We start from the raw sequence: 17,230 nt of genomic DNA on the forward strand, positions 1-17,230 counted from the left end.
CCCAATGTAATGTGCGGGCAAAGACTGAACTCTTTGTTTACACACTGCATTCTTTGTATACTACACTGTGGTGCTAGATGTCTTAAAAGTCAGGAGTGCTGGGACATATGTGACGCTCTGGTGAATTCAGGATGTAGTGATTATGATGTGCTAGCCACGCCCCAACTGTGCATTGCCACACCCCCAAATGTATGACCACACCCCAGTAATTTTTTGCGCCGCTGTTAGGCTAGCCATGCCCCAACGGCGCATTGCCATGCCCCTGAATGTATAACCACACCCCTGAATTTTTTTGCGGTGCAAATCTTTTTGGGGGCTTACTCGACTATGAGGGGGGGCCCATGAATTTGTTGTACCCGGGCCCTGAATTCCTCTTGGCAGCCCTGGGTACATGTTATTGGTGACCAGAACCCCGACATGCTTGACACCTACAAAAAAAAAATTACAATTTGAGAAAAAAAAATGAATACAATATACACAGACTTATCTGAAAACCAAAGATTCAGATTTCCGTTGGCAGCGGCATGCTGACAGGCTAAAGCTGGGTACACACTACACAGTTTTTCATAATCGGCTAAATCAGCCGACATACAACCGCTCGTTCAAAAGTTGTGTCAGTGTGTGCAGTGACACGATGGTCGAAAGTCTGCCCAAATGGACGATTGTCGCCTCATTTAGTTGGTCGTACCGTTTAATATTTTCGTTCCAATCTCGTTTCCGCTGTGTAGTGTGTATAAACTTCCAACCGATGCACAACAGTGAGTACGAAATTACAGTCATTGCTCACGACAACATGGCTGTAAAAAGTCGCTAAAGGGACGTCCGCTCTTCCCTTTATCATCCTAAACAAGGCTAGTGTGTATGCAGTCCATGGACCTAGCGATCGGACCATCGGTCGCATGTAAAATCGCTCGGCATAAAAAGTTGGTAGAAATTTCTGTAGTGTGTACCCAGCTTAAGTCTTTAAACACTTAACCTGCGGGGTCCAGACATTGCCGGTTTGAATTAACATTAATGTAGGGCGCACTAAGGTCAAACTGAAGAGCCAGACATCTGGGTCTTCGGAATGACTGCCTGTCAGCATGCAGCTGCCATCGGAAATCTGGATCTTCGATTTTCAGGTAAGTCTGTTTATATTGTATTTTTTAGTAGTTGTAGTTTTTTTCTTAAATCGTTATTGTTTTTTTTTATAGGTGTCAGGGTTGTCGTTACCGTTAAGACGATTACCACCGTTACTGCCAGCGCTAATTCAGGTTGGCAATAGAGAATCCACTAGAATAGTGACAAACATTTTGTTTCATTTTCTATACTAGAATATAAAAACGATAGAAAATGGTTACTAGTAAATCCACGTATACGGGTCTGAGGATGAAACTTATTGGTTACAATGATCTTATACCCACTTGCGTCTTTTGAAGACTACCTGCTCTATTTACTCACAGTAACTGCCTGTTAAATAGCTAAAATTCTGAAAAAGCATGGAAAAATTAATTTTATATATAGTTGGGAGACGGAACCTTCAGATCTGGGAGAACTGGAGCAGTTTGTACAAGAAGAGTGGACCAGACTGTCTGTAGAGAGGGGCAGGATGCTCATTCACGGCTATAGGAAGAGATTGTTTGCAGTTATTTTGATCAAAAGACTGCGCTATCAAATATTAAGCCCCAAGAAAACATAGTGAAAGAGGAGATGGGTATAGGTTTGGAATATAAAAGGGAAAAAATGCAAAATTTTGCCATCATTTGTGGGAAAATCAGGAGATTCTGGGACACTAACCAGAGAGTCTAGAATAGAGTTAAAAAGCACATTACCCGTAATTTCAAGAATTTAAAAAAAATGTAAAAAAAATGCCCCAAAACAAATTCGACGCTCATCCCAAAAATGCACCCACGTTTCAAAAGGTCACTACATGCCAGACCTGCCACTTGCTCCAAAATAAACACATATGTCCCTCACAGGCCTTAGAGGAAAGAGGGAGAGCATGTGGTCCAGAATGCGCTGCACAAACTCCTCCCCCTTCTCTGATTGGTTGTGCTGAGTGACCTCCCTGCAGAGATCACATGACACAGAAGCCAGCTGCTCCGTCCCATTCAGTCCTACTCTCCACTTTATAACAGAGGTAGAATGAAGCAGATCAGGAGCAGCTGGATGGAGGCCGAGGTGAAGGCTCCCCTGTTGCCCACCACTGAATGACTTGCACTAGTTGAATTTAGGTAACTTGTTATTGTTCTTGCAATATAACAATAGCTCATTAAATCTGTTAATTATACATAGTGATACTGGACCTGTGTGCAGTATTTGTATTAATGCAGTGGCTATATTCTGCTATCTGGTCAGTGAGTAATATATACAAACAGTATATACGATTGTTATATAAAAAACAACAACTTTATTTAATGGGGTTGAAAAAATGCAAAATAGATGAAAAAAAAAAAATCTTGCTCATGTTAATTCAATTTCCAGGCTGCCCAGCACAACTAAGACCTATGAGCAGAAAAATTATAGTCCGCAGTCTTCCTTCCAAATACCACCTCAGAAATCGTCTTGGACACCGGACCTAGAGAGTGGTCGTGGTATTAATGCCTTCCACATGTCTTTGGTTTGCTGCTGGGCTATAGTGTCGTTGGAGTAATCCAAGAGGTCTCCATTCCACATACCAATTCCCCTAAGAGCAAATGTCCTGATGTAGGCCGCCTTCAAAGCGATGCTCTCCGGGTCATCGTACCAGACCTGATGGATTTGCCCTTTTGAGTCCTGTTGCAATGATTTAGAAAAAATAAAATAAAAAAGTGTTTAATTCTACTAAGGGAAAACCAGACGCTAGACAGTGGTAACAAAAAATAGTTAAAAAGAACCACTAACCTTATAATTATAGTAAGGCGACTTCTGCACATCATCCCATAACCTCCCAGTCATTGAACTGTTGACCTGCTTCATAATGACACGGTATGGTACCTGTCTGCCCACGGCGTCACTACATTCAGCCCCTCGGAATGGACGTTTTTCAATTTTACATTGGTTAGTCTGAAGGAGATGAGATGGAGCCTTCATTAGTCCAAAAGGAACAACCAATTGCCTTTTAACCATAATTGTTGTTGAGGTGTCAACTTTTTTCTCATTGCAAGTATGAAGAATATTTGTATACCATTAAAACATCTTTCTTATATAACAATGTCAGCATGTACAAAACACATCTAGCACCAAAGATCAAAATAGTTGAACCTCAGACTATGAAATTCCATAAACCCCACTTTGCAAACTAACCCACCCACTACCATGGTCCAGTAAATGTTCCTTTAGCCCGGTTGTACTATTATACACATTGAATCAAAATGTGTGGGGAAAAAAACCCCACACACCACGTGTTTACTGTGTGAGAGTGTTGTACATAGAAGCCAATGTGTGTATGTGTAGCAAGATGATTACCTCCGACAACTGTAGACAGGTATAGTCATAGCCGTACCAGGGGACACCCATTACGAGCTTTTTAGGATCAATATTCAAATTAATGAACTGCATATAACCTGGAAAAAGAACGAGGTTTATTTATAAAGATGAATGAAAAAAAAAAATTTTTTTTATCACAAAAGAAGTTCCACAAAATGCTAGTTAAGAGTGGGTGAAGTGAGACAGCTTACTGCATGTGGTCTTCCTATTACGTAGTTTAAATAGCAATTCTTACAAATCCACATTTCCCCAATTATTACACTAATACCGGTTATTATTCCGCCCTCAGGAGTACGCAACTTCTGATTTAATACATGTAAATAGTTATTCAATTATAGGGCAATAAAATCACATTCTATCAATGCTTCCATAGACCAGTGTTGTTATTGCACTCATTAATGGTGGATCTATTACCATTTAGATGCTGCATGTTCACTCTTTAGTGGATGGTGATTGGTCTAGACCAGTAGTTAGCAATCTAGCAGAGCATGCTGGGAATTGCCAGAAAACCTCAAATGAAACCTGGGTCTTGTCCCTATAATATTGGTCATTAGAGCCTCAAAACACATGCGCTGCTGGTGAATCTTGTTAAGAGCACAGGAGGAATAGTTTTTAGCTTGGATTATATATCAAAGTGAACTGATTAATCGATCTGTGCCCCAGATAGGAGATCAGCAAAATATGCCCTACTAATAAAGCCTTAGGGGTATATTTACAAAACTGCGGGTTTGGTAAAGTAGAGATGTTGCCTATAGCAACCAATCAGATTCTAGATATCATTTATTTAATACACTCTAGAAAATGATAGCTAGAATCTGATTGGTTGCTATGGGCAACATCTCCACTTTTTCAAACCCGCAGTTTAGTAAATATACCCCTTTAGAGGAGAGGTCCTCAAACCTGCCTACCAAACTCAGGACAGCAGTTACAGCCATCTGAACATGGATTTCTTTGGGGAAGGACCACTGATTATTTATATGCTCTTATGACTTGAGATATATTTGGTTACCAGCAATGTACAAATACGCAGTAAGATGGATAGTATTGTTGCCTCACAGCACTGGGGTCATGGGTTTAATCCCGACCAGTGTCCTATCTGTGTGGATAGTCTTCCCAGGTTTGCATTGTTGTCTTCCTCTGTCCAAAAAAATACTGGTCGGTTAATTGGCTTCTGACAGCTTATCCCTAGTGTGGTTGTGTGTTAGGTCATTTAGTCTGCAAGTACCAATGTAGCAGGGACTGATTTAAATCATTAGATATTCTCTGTAGGCGCTATATAAAGAATAATAAATAAAAGTGACCATTAGCAGCCAATCAATAGTTTATATTTTTTGAATCGCAGGGAACAACGATTTGTACACACATTTAGTTTGAAATCTGCAGAGCCAAAAAAGATTTTGTAAACTGACCAGTTATGGTGGCGTTGAGCGCTGCGTTTGCTCCAGCGATACATTCACATTCTGTCCAGATCTGCGATCGTTCATCGTAGGACATAACGAACAGAAAGTCACACAGGTCTGCTATACCGGTGTAGTTATAGCAACGAAGATCAATGCAGTTGGGAGACCAGGCAACATCAAACGTAACCTACAAGCAAAGCAGTGTGGAATAATCAGATCATCAGTCTATAAAATTGAGGTACCCATTAGTCAGCCAATGGTTTTTGCTGGACACAATGACATTAATTATATCATCATCATCATCATCATCTATTTATATAGCGCCACTAATTCCACAGCGCTGTAGAGAGAACTCACATCAGTCCCTGCCTCATTGGAGCTTATAGTCTAAATTCCCTAACACACACAGACAGAGACTAGGGTCAATTTTTGTTGGCAGCCAATTAACCTACTGTATGTTTTTGGAGGGTGGGAGGAAACCGGAGCACCCGGAGGAAACCCACGCAAACACGGGGAAAACATACAAACTCCACACAGATAAGGCCATGGTCAGGAATTGAACTCATGACCCCAGTGCTGTAAGACAGAAGTGCTAACCACTTAGCCACCAGATTTATGATCTAATGAATAATTACTTTACAACACTGTCCACAAAGGACTAATAAATATTGACTTCAGTATAATTTCAGTCTATTTGGCACAACAGAATCCTCAATATCAGATTAAACTTAATGGTCCCATGTATTCTTCATGGTCAATAACCTTGTTGCACAATCTGAACACTGGAAGCTGAGCTGGAACAGATCTATTAGTATTTGAAACACAATGACACAAGGCGTTCTTTGACAACTGTGAATGTGTATCAAGTAAGACTTTTGTTCAAACAACAGCTTAGCAAAAGTGAAGAGTGAAGCTTAGGTTTTGTAACATTTGTACAAAGCAAAATTCAAATCAATAATAAAAAAAATAAAATATATTTAATAAGAGATAATTAGGAGGGCTGTTATAATAAAAGGAGAGCCACATGTATGTGCATTTTTCATGAGAACATTTCTTCTTTTGCATAAAATATGGACAGTGATATTTACAATTGATAGTTTATACAATCAGACGTTGTATCTCACCTGAGAGCCGGGGATTTCTCTATGAAAAGCTTCTGTAGTTTCCTGCACCAAAGCAGTTAGAGCTCGATACTCTTTAGTATGTTGGAGCACGGTCTCCTCAATATCCAAATTAATTCCATCCATATATTGACTCTTTGCCAAATTCACCTGCTGAGTTACCCATGCAGATCTCTGCTCTGGATCCACAATATCCTCCAGTTTGACAGCTCCTAAAATACAGAACAGAAGTAGCAGATTTATACCACTTAAAATGCACCTTCCACTTGCACACAATGGAGGAAGCCATTTTGCAGGCTGAACCAGTATTTATAAAAATGCAGCATAACAGTTTGCCAAGAACCAAGGGAGTCACTGAGACACTTCAAGACCAATATTCACAAAGCCTGACCTGGTTAATGGATAGACTACATGAATATTGGTTCGGCCCAAGATGGCTGCCTCCAGTGTAATTTTTGACACAAAACACATTGCATCAGATAACAGTACATGTAAAAAATGTTTTTGTTTTTTTTCAATGGAACCTGCTCCCCAATACAGTACACTCAGTGCCCATATCGGTCTAACCACAGTGCTGCATGACCGGACATGTGTGATCTTACCCTTCAGAACCAATCTTGCTCCTTTGGAATGTGCAAAGCACATGAGCTCTGGGTCATACTTCCCAAATAGCGCAACTGTCGTGACCTGGGTCCAATCATAGTTCTTCCAGTTACTGCCTCTGGTATAAAATACATAGACCTGGAAACAACAATTTCACAGTTATCAATAGTTCCATTGTATATATATATATATATATATATATGACTGCATTCACCGGCATGTCTACAACCGGGAACATTGAGTGCGTGCGGGACAAACTGCAGAGTTTTGCAAATGAAGAGTTGCCGGATAAGCCAGAGAGAGTTGACAATTGGGCCGGGACAAGAGATGGATTTTGAAACACTTGCAGGCGCTTGTGAGAGGTGCCAGTGGGAATAACAATGAGGCGACAGATCAGTGTTGGGGAAAGAGAGAGGGCAAGGGCCTACAGGCATCCTTCATACCATGCCGTGACTGAGCAACAGCCTAGTTGTCTGAGGACAGTGAGGTTCCCAGAAAGGAGTCTATCAGCAGAGGCCCAAGGAAGAAGAGAGACTTGTGTCGAAGTCAAATAATTGGATATGACAATATCTGTCAATATGATTGTCTATGTCTGAAATTATGCGAATAGCACGCTACGGCATGGAGGAGCGCAATTAACCGCAACACGTGCAGACACTAATACACGCACTTACACAAACACTTATTAGTTCATATTAAAATTAGTTGCAACACATAGTTATTTGTAATGAAATGTAGCAGAGTTTATGGTTAAATATTATAATGTTTTATACACATTAGTGAGATCTAAGGTTCAGGTCACAGGAAACATGTCATATCTGGTATCATTCTAATCCCCTATTTATCCGAAGACGTCTGGTTCAATCGCTTAAAGGATCACACCTTGCGTATGCTAGATATGGATTATAGGGAATAAATGATCATGTATGGTATTGTGTGTGTGTAATGTTAATAGACCAGTTTGAACTAATTCTTGGCGGGAAGATTAGCATGCATCTTCTGGAGAGTTGACACCCACCCTTGAATAACCTGCATTACATTGGACCTTTCTCAAGCCTGAACTTATGGAAACATGCCAAATCATCTGTATTGTTTTCACTGTATCACTCACTGTATATAAGCAGGGGCTCTGGGACCAGTAATCAGTCACTTTCACCACAGACATCTAGACTGAATGACTGTATGCTGGATCCAGGGCACCTGCAATAGTGACGGCTGTACTTATTTTATTTCAAATTGTTACTCTGCTGCTTTTCACTATTAAATCACATTGTGCTTTGGAACCACATAACTGGAAATGGCCAATCGTTATTGGATAGCGACTAGATGTACATAACACTGTTACAGACGCCCTTGTGTGGGAGCTTTATTAGGCAATATAAATTACCTAGTGCTATGGCCCCCGGACAACTGTGAAAGTCAGAAGCTTAAGAAAAATGATCGTCAATAGCAACTCAACGAAGTTCACATGGGCCAGCTTGACAAACCAGAACTACCAGTCACAGAAGTATAAAGAAAAGATATTACGAATAAGAGAAGGTATCTGGACAAAAGACCACATTATACCCCAAACAGGTGATTGGAATGAAAAAATCCCCCCAAAACATCCATGTGTCCAGTGATGATGAAATGATAGTACACATGTACAAATGTTGCTACAGAAAGTGCATACACTGTATCAGAAAACCTTATCAAACAAGCTGAATAAAAGCCAACATATACAGCACTACATAACAAATACCTTAGAAATGATAGAACACCGTGGGAATAAAACACTTCCATGTAGCAGTAGAAGTGGTCTCAAAGAGCTATTAAATGCTAACGACCACAAATGACAATAACTGACAGCAAGCTCAGGTTGGAATGTACCAAATATAAGCTGAAATTCGAGCACAAGCTATGTGCCTGGAGCAGAATCAGCACTAAAGACACAAGATTGGGTCTAAAAACTATAATCAGTGGTGCAATGTTTTGTATACAGGAAGTGTGGTCACTTTAAGGCGGATTGCAGACTTTGGCAATATATGAAATACTAAAAATTCTATAAAAGAGGATGACACTTCCAGTCTTGGGGCTGCCCTTAAAATCAGTGTGGGTGCATCACCAAAATCATGTACGGTGTACAGAATCTGGAACCAATGGCCCTATGACTAAAGTAAAATATTATTCTTTCACCTTGACGCCAGTAAGACTTCACAGACCATTCCCCATACACTATATAGAAAGATACCAGTAAACAGTGTACTCCACCTTGAAAGCAATCCAATACATTTTGAAAATGACATGTCCTTTATATGGTTGACCTGGATGTTCTACAAAATGTTTTATGTATTTCTGTGTAAGAGTGTAAAGTAGCTCATGTCACAATGCTTTAAAGAAAATAGTAATATCTATTTAGTAGTTGTATAGGTGACAATGGGAACGTGCATATAATAATTGTACATATTTGCTAGGTGAGGTGCTACAGACAGGTAGCTGTAAACACTGAATACTCTGCAATCTATTCTATGTGTGCACTTCCTGATAGCAGCAACGGTGATGATCGATCCCAGTTACAGGCACGGATGAGAAATCATCATCAATAATATTATATAATATAATCACAGTCACATAGTAACTCACCAGGTTAAAGATTTTATGAAATAATAAGATCATTTACTGCCCCCTAATGAGACTATTCATAACCAGGAAGTTGCACAAGCAAAAATAGAAAACTATACACAAAACACATATTTGCAACATAAATATATATACAAACAAATACAAGCAAAGCTCTGCAATGTGACTCTACCACTAATGTACCCATACAGGATCACACACACACTAACACTCAGTATGTACCTCAAAGTCCCGGGTGTCTCTGATTGGCTCACAGAGAGCAGGGTCTGAGCAGGGACAGGCAGCCGAAGACACAATAATCCTGATTAACATGAGGAGACCTAGGACCCAGCAGCCAGCACCAGAGACCTCCATCCTCTCTGCAGCGCAGCCAGCAGAAGACTGCAGCCCACACTCCCAGCTGGGAAGGGTAAGAGGAGGAGGTGGGCGGGGTTATACAGAAGATTGACAGCCGACACCTCCCTGCTAGGAAGAGTATGATGAGGAGGTGGGCGGGGTTATGCAGAAGATTGACAGCCGACACCTCCCTGCGAGGAAGAGTATGATGAGGAGGTGGGCGGGGTTATGCAGAAGATTGACAGTTGACACCTCCCTGCTAGGAAGAGTATGATGAGGAGGTGGGCGGGGTTATGCAGAAGACTGCAGCCGACACCTCCCTGCTAGGAAGAGTATGATGATGAGGTGGGCGGGGTCATGCAGAAGATTGACAGACTAGTTAGACAGATAATTAGAACTTTTATGTTGAGAACAAAGCTTTGTGAGAGTAACAATCACAATCATAGCAAGAATAGTCCATGCACCACACAGTAAGTTAGAAATCTACAATAGTACTGTATGTAGTAATAATCATGTAACTGTACATGTCAGGGATTGTCTAATCACCCTAATGGGGCTGAATATTTTGGTGATGTCTCACTGCTACATATTATATTAGATTTAACCCTTCCTCAAATGTACTTATTTTATTGGCTTCTCCAGCATTTTATTGTTTTGTGCATTCATAATTGATTTCCCACACATACATGTGGTCCATCAATAATTTGTTACTCCTGTTGAGATTCAACCCCACATACAATACATCAGTCTCCACTCCACATATAATGCTCATTCACTCTGAATTAGCGTTAATTGCACACTGAGATATAATGTGTCAATTTATGTTTATTTATTAATAGCTTATTTTATTTCATATTCAAGTCTCCTGTTTTAAATCTTCAACCTGTTTTATACATTGTATCTTATGCTAAATGTTGAGCTGGGCAGTGTTCACAGTTCAGATTAAACTCTGTTGGTGATTTTCTTCCTGCCTGCTAGTGTAATTACATTATGTCATGTATTACCATTTAAATTAACATAGTCTCACATTATTCACCTATCTATTCTGTCTGGGAACATTGTGTCATATCACAGTTCACACTGAGAAGAGTAAACATATTGAGACTGTCTGAGGTCTCTGTCTGATTGATTCTCTCTGACTGATTATGCTAAACATTGAGCAAGGATTGTTTGCAGCTCAAATTAAACCCAAACTGATTTTCTTCCTGCCCATCTAGTGTAATTGCATTGTGTCATGTGTCACTATTTGAACTAAATTGTCTCTGCCATCAGACTCTTAAATTATTCTATCTAGTCACAGTCTCTACTCACTAATTTTCAATTAAATGCTTTTTCAAATGTTAGGTTAAACAAAAAATAGATACCAATTTGTCAATCCAGAAAGCTTTCATAATTAGAATTTACATTGAGGCCTTTTGGTACCATCTCATGTAATAAAACCTACCTACTATCTTTCCTCAAAAGTTTAGCCCCGAAGAAAGCTATGGGAAGTATTTATAACGCCCTTAGCTCTGCAGAAACTGGGTATTTTTAGCGCATGTTTTAAGCATTTTTAAGTAAAATGTTATTTTAATAAAAATCTCCTGTAGTAGGCAAATGAGCAAATCACCAAATTAAAAGTTTTTTTGGAGCATGCCCCCGATTTCAATCCTATGGGGAGAGAGGGATCTTCAGATATTTTAAGTGCTAAAGCTGGGTACACACTACAGGATTTTGTCCAATAATTGGACAAATCAGCCGACAATCCGACCGTTTGGTCAGATATCGTATGAGTGTGTATAGTGACACGATGATCTAAAGTCGTCCCAAAGTGCCGATCATGGTTTCATTTGGTTGGTCGTACTGTTTAATATTTTCAGATCAATCACCTATCGATCACGTAGTGTGTATGCCAAGAGTCGGGCTCTTTTTAGCCGATGTTAGCACTGAATGTCAGAGTGAATAAATGTAGAGAGTGCTGTAGAAGGCATAATTCATTTGTTTGTTCTGAGACAGAATATTTAGTTTCAGAGTCACAGATGCTAACCAAAGACGTTAGGACATGTGGATAGCTATAACAAGATGGTTTTCATCAGTGTGACAATGTGACAGTAGTGAATGAATGAATATTGTGCTGTCATTCTCTGAAGACTAGAAGATAAGATGAAGGACCAGATGAAGAGCACAGATCTGAAGGTAAATCATGTCAGTGTGTGTGCATGAATCACTAGACTGATCGGACCTTCAGTCGTAGATATAATCGTTTGAGATAACACCTCGGTGGGAAAAATTCTTCAGTGTGTACCCAGCTTAAGAAAGGAATATTCTGTCTCATTAGTAAGTAATTGTTCACACCACCTAGTTACCTCAGTGTATGTATAGAGGATTAATTGTAAGAAAGACTAGCCACATACTTGCAGTGATATGATATTGTTAAAAGGTTTGGATACACATAGGTCTGATATGTTTTTAATTTAATCAAATATAAACATTTTCGTGAGGTGATATTTTTTCTTCTTCCATTTAGTTTATTTTACCTTTATTATTATCCAAAACATAGGAGAACATAATTTATCTAGTACATTCTAGAACGTGATAGCTAGAATCTGATTGGTTGCTACGGCAGCACTTCCACTATTCCTTTTTGAGGGTTTGTTAAATCTACCCCACAGTATGAATAAGTCATAGGACTTATCTGTAGACATGTGATGTGTACAGATAAGAAGCTGAGACCATGGTGGAGTCTTGAAATGTCTTGGTGCTACAAATTAAACAATCAGAACTTTGAGATGATCTTGGAAGTGGGTTAATAATTTAGGAATGTTAGATCCCAATTAAATATTGTATCGCTTGGGTCCCGCAAGTAGTACCTGTCCCGTTCCCCGCATTTCATTTATCTGGAAACTGCCATGTTCCAGCATCAGACTAACTTCATTCATTCATTCATTCAGCTATATTCAGATCTGTGCAGGTCTATTGCACTTCAGGGCCTCCTCCCTCTTTTTCATTGGCTGAGCACTTCTGGAGCACTATTTAAACCTCCTGGATTCACCTGTCTGATGCCTGTTCTTCAAGCTCACTTCCTGTAGCCTGTGGTTCTGCTCTCAGTTTGTGGCCTGTGTTGAACCATTGTTGCTCCACTACTACTATTACCATCTCCAGTGTACTTCATTGTGGCAGCTTCAGTTCTCTCATCGCTACCGCTCAGAGCCGCTACTACTGTTGTGACTCATCAGCTGTTACCCCGAGTTACCTCCGCTACTTCAGTCTGCTCTCAATGTCTGGCTGAGTTGAACTTTCGCTGCTCCAGTACTACTATTACCATCTTCAGTGTACTTCATTGTGACAGTTCCAGTTCTCTCACCGCTATCACTCAGAGCCGCTACTACTACTGTCTCTTCAGTTGTTGCTACGAGTTACCTCTGCCACTTCAGTTTGCTCTCAGTCTCCTGTTGTGTTGAACTTTTGCTGTTCCAGTACCACTATACTATCTTTGATGTACTTTATCGTGCCAGCTCCAGTTCTCTGACCGCTATCACTGTGAGCCGCAACTGCCTTGGTGACTCATTGGCTGTTATCCCCAGTTACCTCTGCTTCTTGTGTGGTCAGCATAACTCTAGTGCTGTACTCCAGCTGTTCCAGTATCTACACCTATCACCATTGGATACACCATTGTGACAGCCTCTGCTTTTCCTTGTTGTACCACAGGACATCTATTCTCCTTGTGCCTTATTAATCTCTACCCGTGTTACTTGGCTCCTTCACACCGTTCTGCTCTTCACCCTCTCACAGGATCCCGACCTGCAGGTTTGGTGCCGCTAAGTCCATACCTCCTTGCAGGGGTTCCTGGTTTAAACCCCCTGCCTGTTAAACTCCGCGCCTGTGGGTGGGCTAAGCCATGTCCAGCAGAGCCTAGGGATCAATTTCCTATAAGCCAACCGTGACAAATATATTATTACAAATAGGATATACCCCTGTAAAGGATTTAGGGACCTCAGTGTTTAAACACTTTCGAATTACACTATTTCACTTTTTTCTATCTACACTCACACTGTATTTAATATTTTGATCAGTGCTATGAATATTTTAATAATATAAATAAAATATGGAATTTTAACTTATAAATCATGTTGGATTTTTTATTACCTCTGATGTGGAAGCCAATCAGATTGACACAATATTGACTGTTTATGGTCAATTATTGTATCAATTTAGCAATACATTATACTAATATTTTTGCAAGGTAAAACAAGTGTTTCCAACACTGTTCTTTTCAGAAATCAGTTTGAGGAGGTCAAAAATCGATATGGTCTGACCAGATGTTTTCTTAGTGACTGCTGCACAAACTTCATGTTTAGTTTTAAAAAAGCATAGGCAAACTGAGGGGAGGGGGAGGGGGAGGGGGAGGGGGGGAGATTCCTAGTGCCTGGAAACCCCTCTCCAAGGCTGGGGCACTGTATAATTGAGGTGGCTGGACTCTGCTCCTGCTTCACACAGCTCTGCTTGAAAAGGGAGAGCTGCGTGCACCTAACAGTAGTGCAGGCAGCATTGCCCATGTATATTATGGGGATAGGAAGAGTTGGAGAGCAGCCAAGCACTGTCTAAAATTATAGCCACACCCCCATGCATGCTGGTCACGCCCACTGGCGGCGTGGGGTGTGGAAACCCCTCTCTACAAAACCTGTGTTTGCCCCTGAAAAGGACAATGAGAAAGGTCAGGCAAAGTAAGGTGCAGTCAGATTTACAATGCAAACGCATAAACTTTAAACAACTTTGATGTGTGTTGTTCTTAATCTCAGGGTAGCCAATGTGAATTAGAAACTTGTTTACCATATTAAGAAATTGTAAATAAGAGTAAAGGTCAGTACACTGTGTAAAAACACAGGGTGTCTCCTATGCGCTGATAATAGCTTTGAAACACTATACAGAATCCAGAGTCCATACACCTGTTCAATCGGTCTCTATATGTCAAAGATCTGCTGGGTGCATGACCAGGAGTACATTGTGTCCCACTCTCAGATAATGATGAGTTGTTGGAACGATATAAGTAAATCTTGATGGAATGTTCATTTACTTCATATATCACACGGGAATTAAGATGGAACCTCAGGAGAAATACATCAAAAAACGGAATCAGGGATCAATATGTATAACTGAATCACTACATGTATCAAGTTAAGATATTGCGGGTCAAGGCAGGTGCTCTGACATAAAGTAACTAGTCTACTAAAGGAGTGAAATAATTTGTGTCAGTAAACTGAATACAATGCAGATATAGTTAAAATAGACTTTATTGTAAAAACAAGGGGGATAACATATAACGCTGTAACATACCACGTGAGGAGCAGGACTCACAACATTGTGATAATCCAGACCTCAGGAACAAGTACAGATCAAAATACATTACAAACTTGCAGTGACACAATCAATATTACTCAATAGCAAGAGTGGATGTAAACGATATTAACGGTTCTGTTTTAAAGAACGGCTCACTGTGAGCGTTTCAACACGATCGGCTGGCTGTAAACTTATCCCCTATCCAGATAGGTTTTATTCTATGTTTAGAGCCAACTGGACTTTACAAACATTGTTTCCTTGGTTGTTCATTACAATATAAGCATTGCATTTATGAAGATAACAATTTCTGTATAGTGTTTCAAGGCTATTATCAGAGCAAAGGAGACACCCTGGGCTAGATTTACTAAACTCTGGGTTTTAAAAAGAGGAGATGTTGCTTATAGCAAACAATCAGATTCTAGTTATCATTTATTTAGTGCATTCTACAAAATGACAGCTAGAATCTGATTGGTTGCCATAGGCAACATCTCCACTTTTTCAAACCCGCAGTTTAGTAAATATACCCCCCCTGTGTTTTTGTATTTTGTATTTAAGGAGTGATACCTTAGTCCCATTGCTGCTGTAAATAGCTCATGCAGCCTGGTCTGGTTGAGCGTGGTGCATAAGTTTGCTTCACAGTACACTGTGTACCCTATGTTGTTGAAAGTTTTAAAAGCTTGTAATCGTCTGCACAAGGACACAGTTCTCTCTGATTGAGAGGTGAGAAAGACAAATGGCACCCCACTAGCCCTCAATTTTAACCAAATTAACCTAAAATATTACTAAATTGCGCCCCCCCTTCAACTTTGCGCCCTGGGCGGTAGCCCCTGTCTCACAGCCCTAGTTACGGCCCTGGGTGTCCATGCCTGATGTGAATGCAATAAAGACTTCATATTTACATTATTGCAGTACACTTGAATGTAATGTACTATTTGTTTGTATTGTGTATCTATAAACAAATAAAGTTACTTTGTTTCAATAAAAAAAATACTTCATATTTAGTTCAGAAGACTTTGTAAGACTTTGGGGGGATTTCAATTGGCCGCGATATTGTAAAAAGTAACGCGACCTGCGCACTATTACCGTTATTAAGGTAATAGGGCGCTTAAATACCGTTATTGCGGTAATTTCAACGCCGGCTCTATTGCAGCGAGCAGAAAGCCAGGTTAAGTTTACCGTAATAACGGTAGTAGAATTAACGCTGAGTTAATTTGGGGTGACTTGAATTTCCTCCTTCATCATCATCACCATTTATTTATATAGCGCCACTAATTCCGCAGCGCTGTACAGAGAACTCATTCACATCAGTCCCTGCCCCACTGGGGCTTACGGTCTAATTTCCCTAACACACACACACACACAGACACACACACACAGACACAGATGAGACTAGGGTCAATTTTTTAGCAGCCAATCAACCTACTAGTATGTTTTTGGAGTGTGGGAGGAAACTGGAGCACCCAGAGGAAACCCACGCAAACACGGGGAGAACATGCAAACTCCTCACAGATAAGGCCATGGTCGGGAATTGAACTCATGACCCTAGTGCTGTAAGGCATTATTGCTAACCACTAAGCCACCTCCAATAAGGAACATTCTGTTTTTCTTCTGTTTTGATTTAAGCATAGCTAATATTCTGGATGAGCACCCCCTACATTGTATTAGATTATCATATAGATTGGGATTTTACAGAATAGTTTATAATCCATTTCTTTCTGGTTCTTACAAACATCCAAAACTAGCCAGTAACAAACATGGCTGCCATATCTCACACTCTTTATGGACATAGGATATATGTGTATATAACCATGTGACAATATCTCCTCTGGTCAAAGAAGAAATTCTAAGAAGGCTGACAACATGTGGAAACAGACTTGTGAAGAATGCTGTAACACCTCTTTATGGAATCAGTTTTTAATGTATCTGTGTTTTACTTGTCCAGTGCATATATAGAGCCTAGCAGGCCTGATTGTATGTGATTCTATTACAGCACCCGTGCATTATAAAATATTCTGGTTGGTTTGATGATGGGCTTGATCGATGATCTGGCTTGAGTTCCCAGTCAGGTAGAAGAATCGGGGCTATAATCTTAATCTCAAGGCATATTTAATGGAGTTGACAAAGGAAACCCTTCAATTAGCCCAGGGTGCCTTGTTTACGTACCCCAGAGGGTGTATTGGATCATTAAAGATTTAAAACACTTGGATGTTGTCCTAAGTAAGTTTGAGTCTTGGGGGTAAATTTATCAAGCTGCAGGTTTGAAAAAGTGGAGATGTTGCTTATAGCAACCAATCAGATTCTAGTTATCATTTATTTAGCACATTCTACAAAATGACAGCTGGAATCTGATTGGCTGCTATAGGCAACATCTCCACTTTTTCAAACCCT

At 40.1% G+C, this 17,230-nt stretch overlaps 1 protein-coding gene across 1 annotated transcript; it reads right to left on the reverse strand.

The window, feature by feature from the left end:
• Positions 1-2,376: 2,376 nt before the first annotated feature.
• Positions 2,377-9,590, reverse strand: LOC142100010 (di-N-acetylchitobiase-like). The gene is made up of 7 exons (XM_075184011.1): positions 9,413-9,590; positions 6,571-6,709; positions 5,972-6,180; positions 4,857-5,034; positions 3,427-3,524; positions 2,863-3,024; positions 2,377-2,754 (listed from the first exon to the last, which is right to left on the reverse strand). Exons 1-7 carry the CDS (start codon positions 9,542-9,544, stop codon positions 2,533-2,535), a joined length of 1,140 nt encoding a protein of 379 aa, XP_075040112.1. The 5' UTR covers positions 9,545-9,590; the 3' UTR covers positions 2,377-2,532.
• Between the last annotated feature and the right edge of the window lie 7,640 nt (positions 9,591-17,230).

The sequence above is a fragment of the Mixophyes fleayi genome, chromosome 8 (assembly GCF_038048845.1).
Source record: "Mixophyes fleayi isolate aMixFle1 chromosome 8, aMixFle1.hap1, whole genome shotgun sequence".
Lineage (NCBI taxonomy): Eukaryota > Metazoa > Chordata > Amphibia > Anura > Limnodynastidae > Mixophyes > Mixophyes fleayi.

What these genes read in the sequence shown, in the direction of transcription:
- LOC142100010 (XM_075184011.1), bottom strand. Translation starts at nt 9,544, where the DNA reads ATGGAGGTCTCTGGTGCTGGCTGCTGGGTCCTAGGTCTCCTCATGTTA. An exon ending in CCTGTCTACAGTTGTCGGAG is followed by an intron (nt 3,025 to 3,426) that starts GTAATCATCTTG and finishes CATCTCCTTCAG; the next exon opens with ACTAACCAATGTAAAATTGA. An exon ending in CGCCTTACTATAATTATAAG is followed by an intron (nt 2,755 to 2,862) that starts GTTAGTGGTTCT and finishes TCATTGCAACAG; the next exon opens with GACTCAAAAGGGCAAATCCA.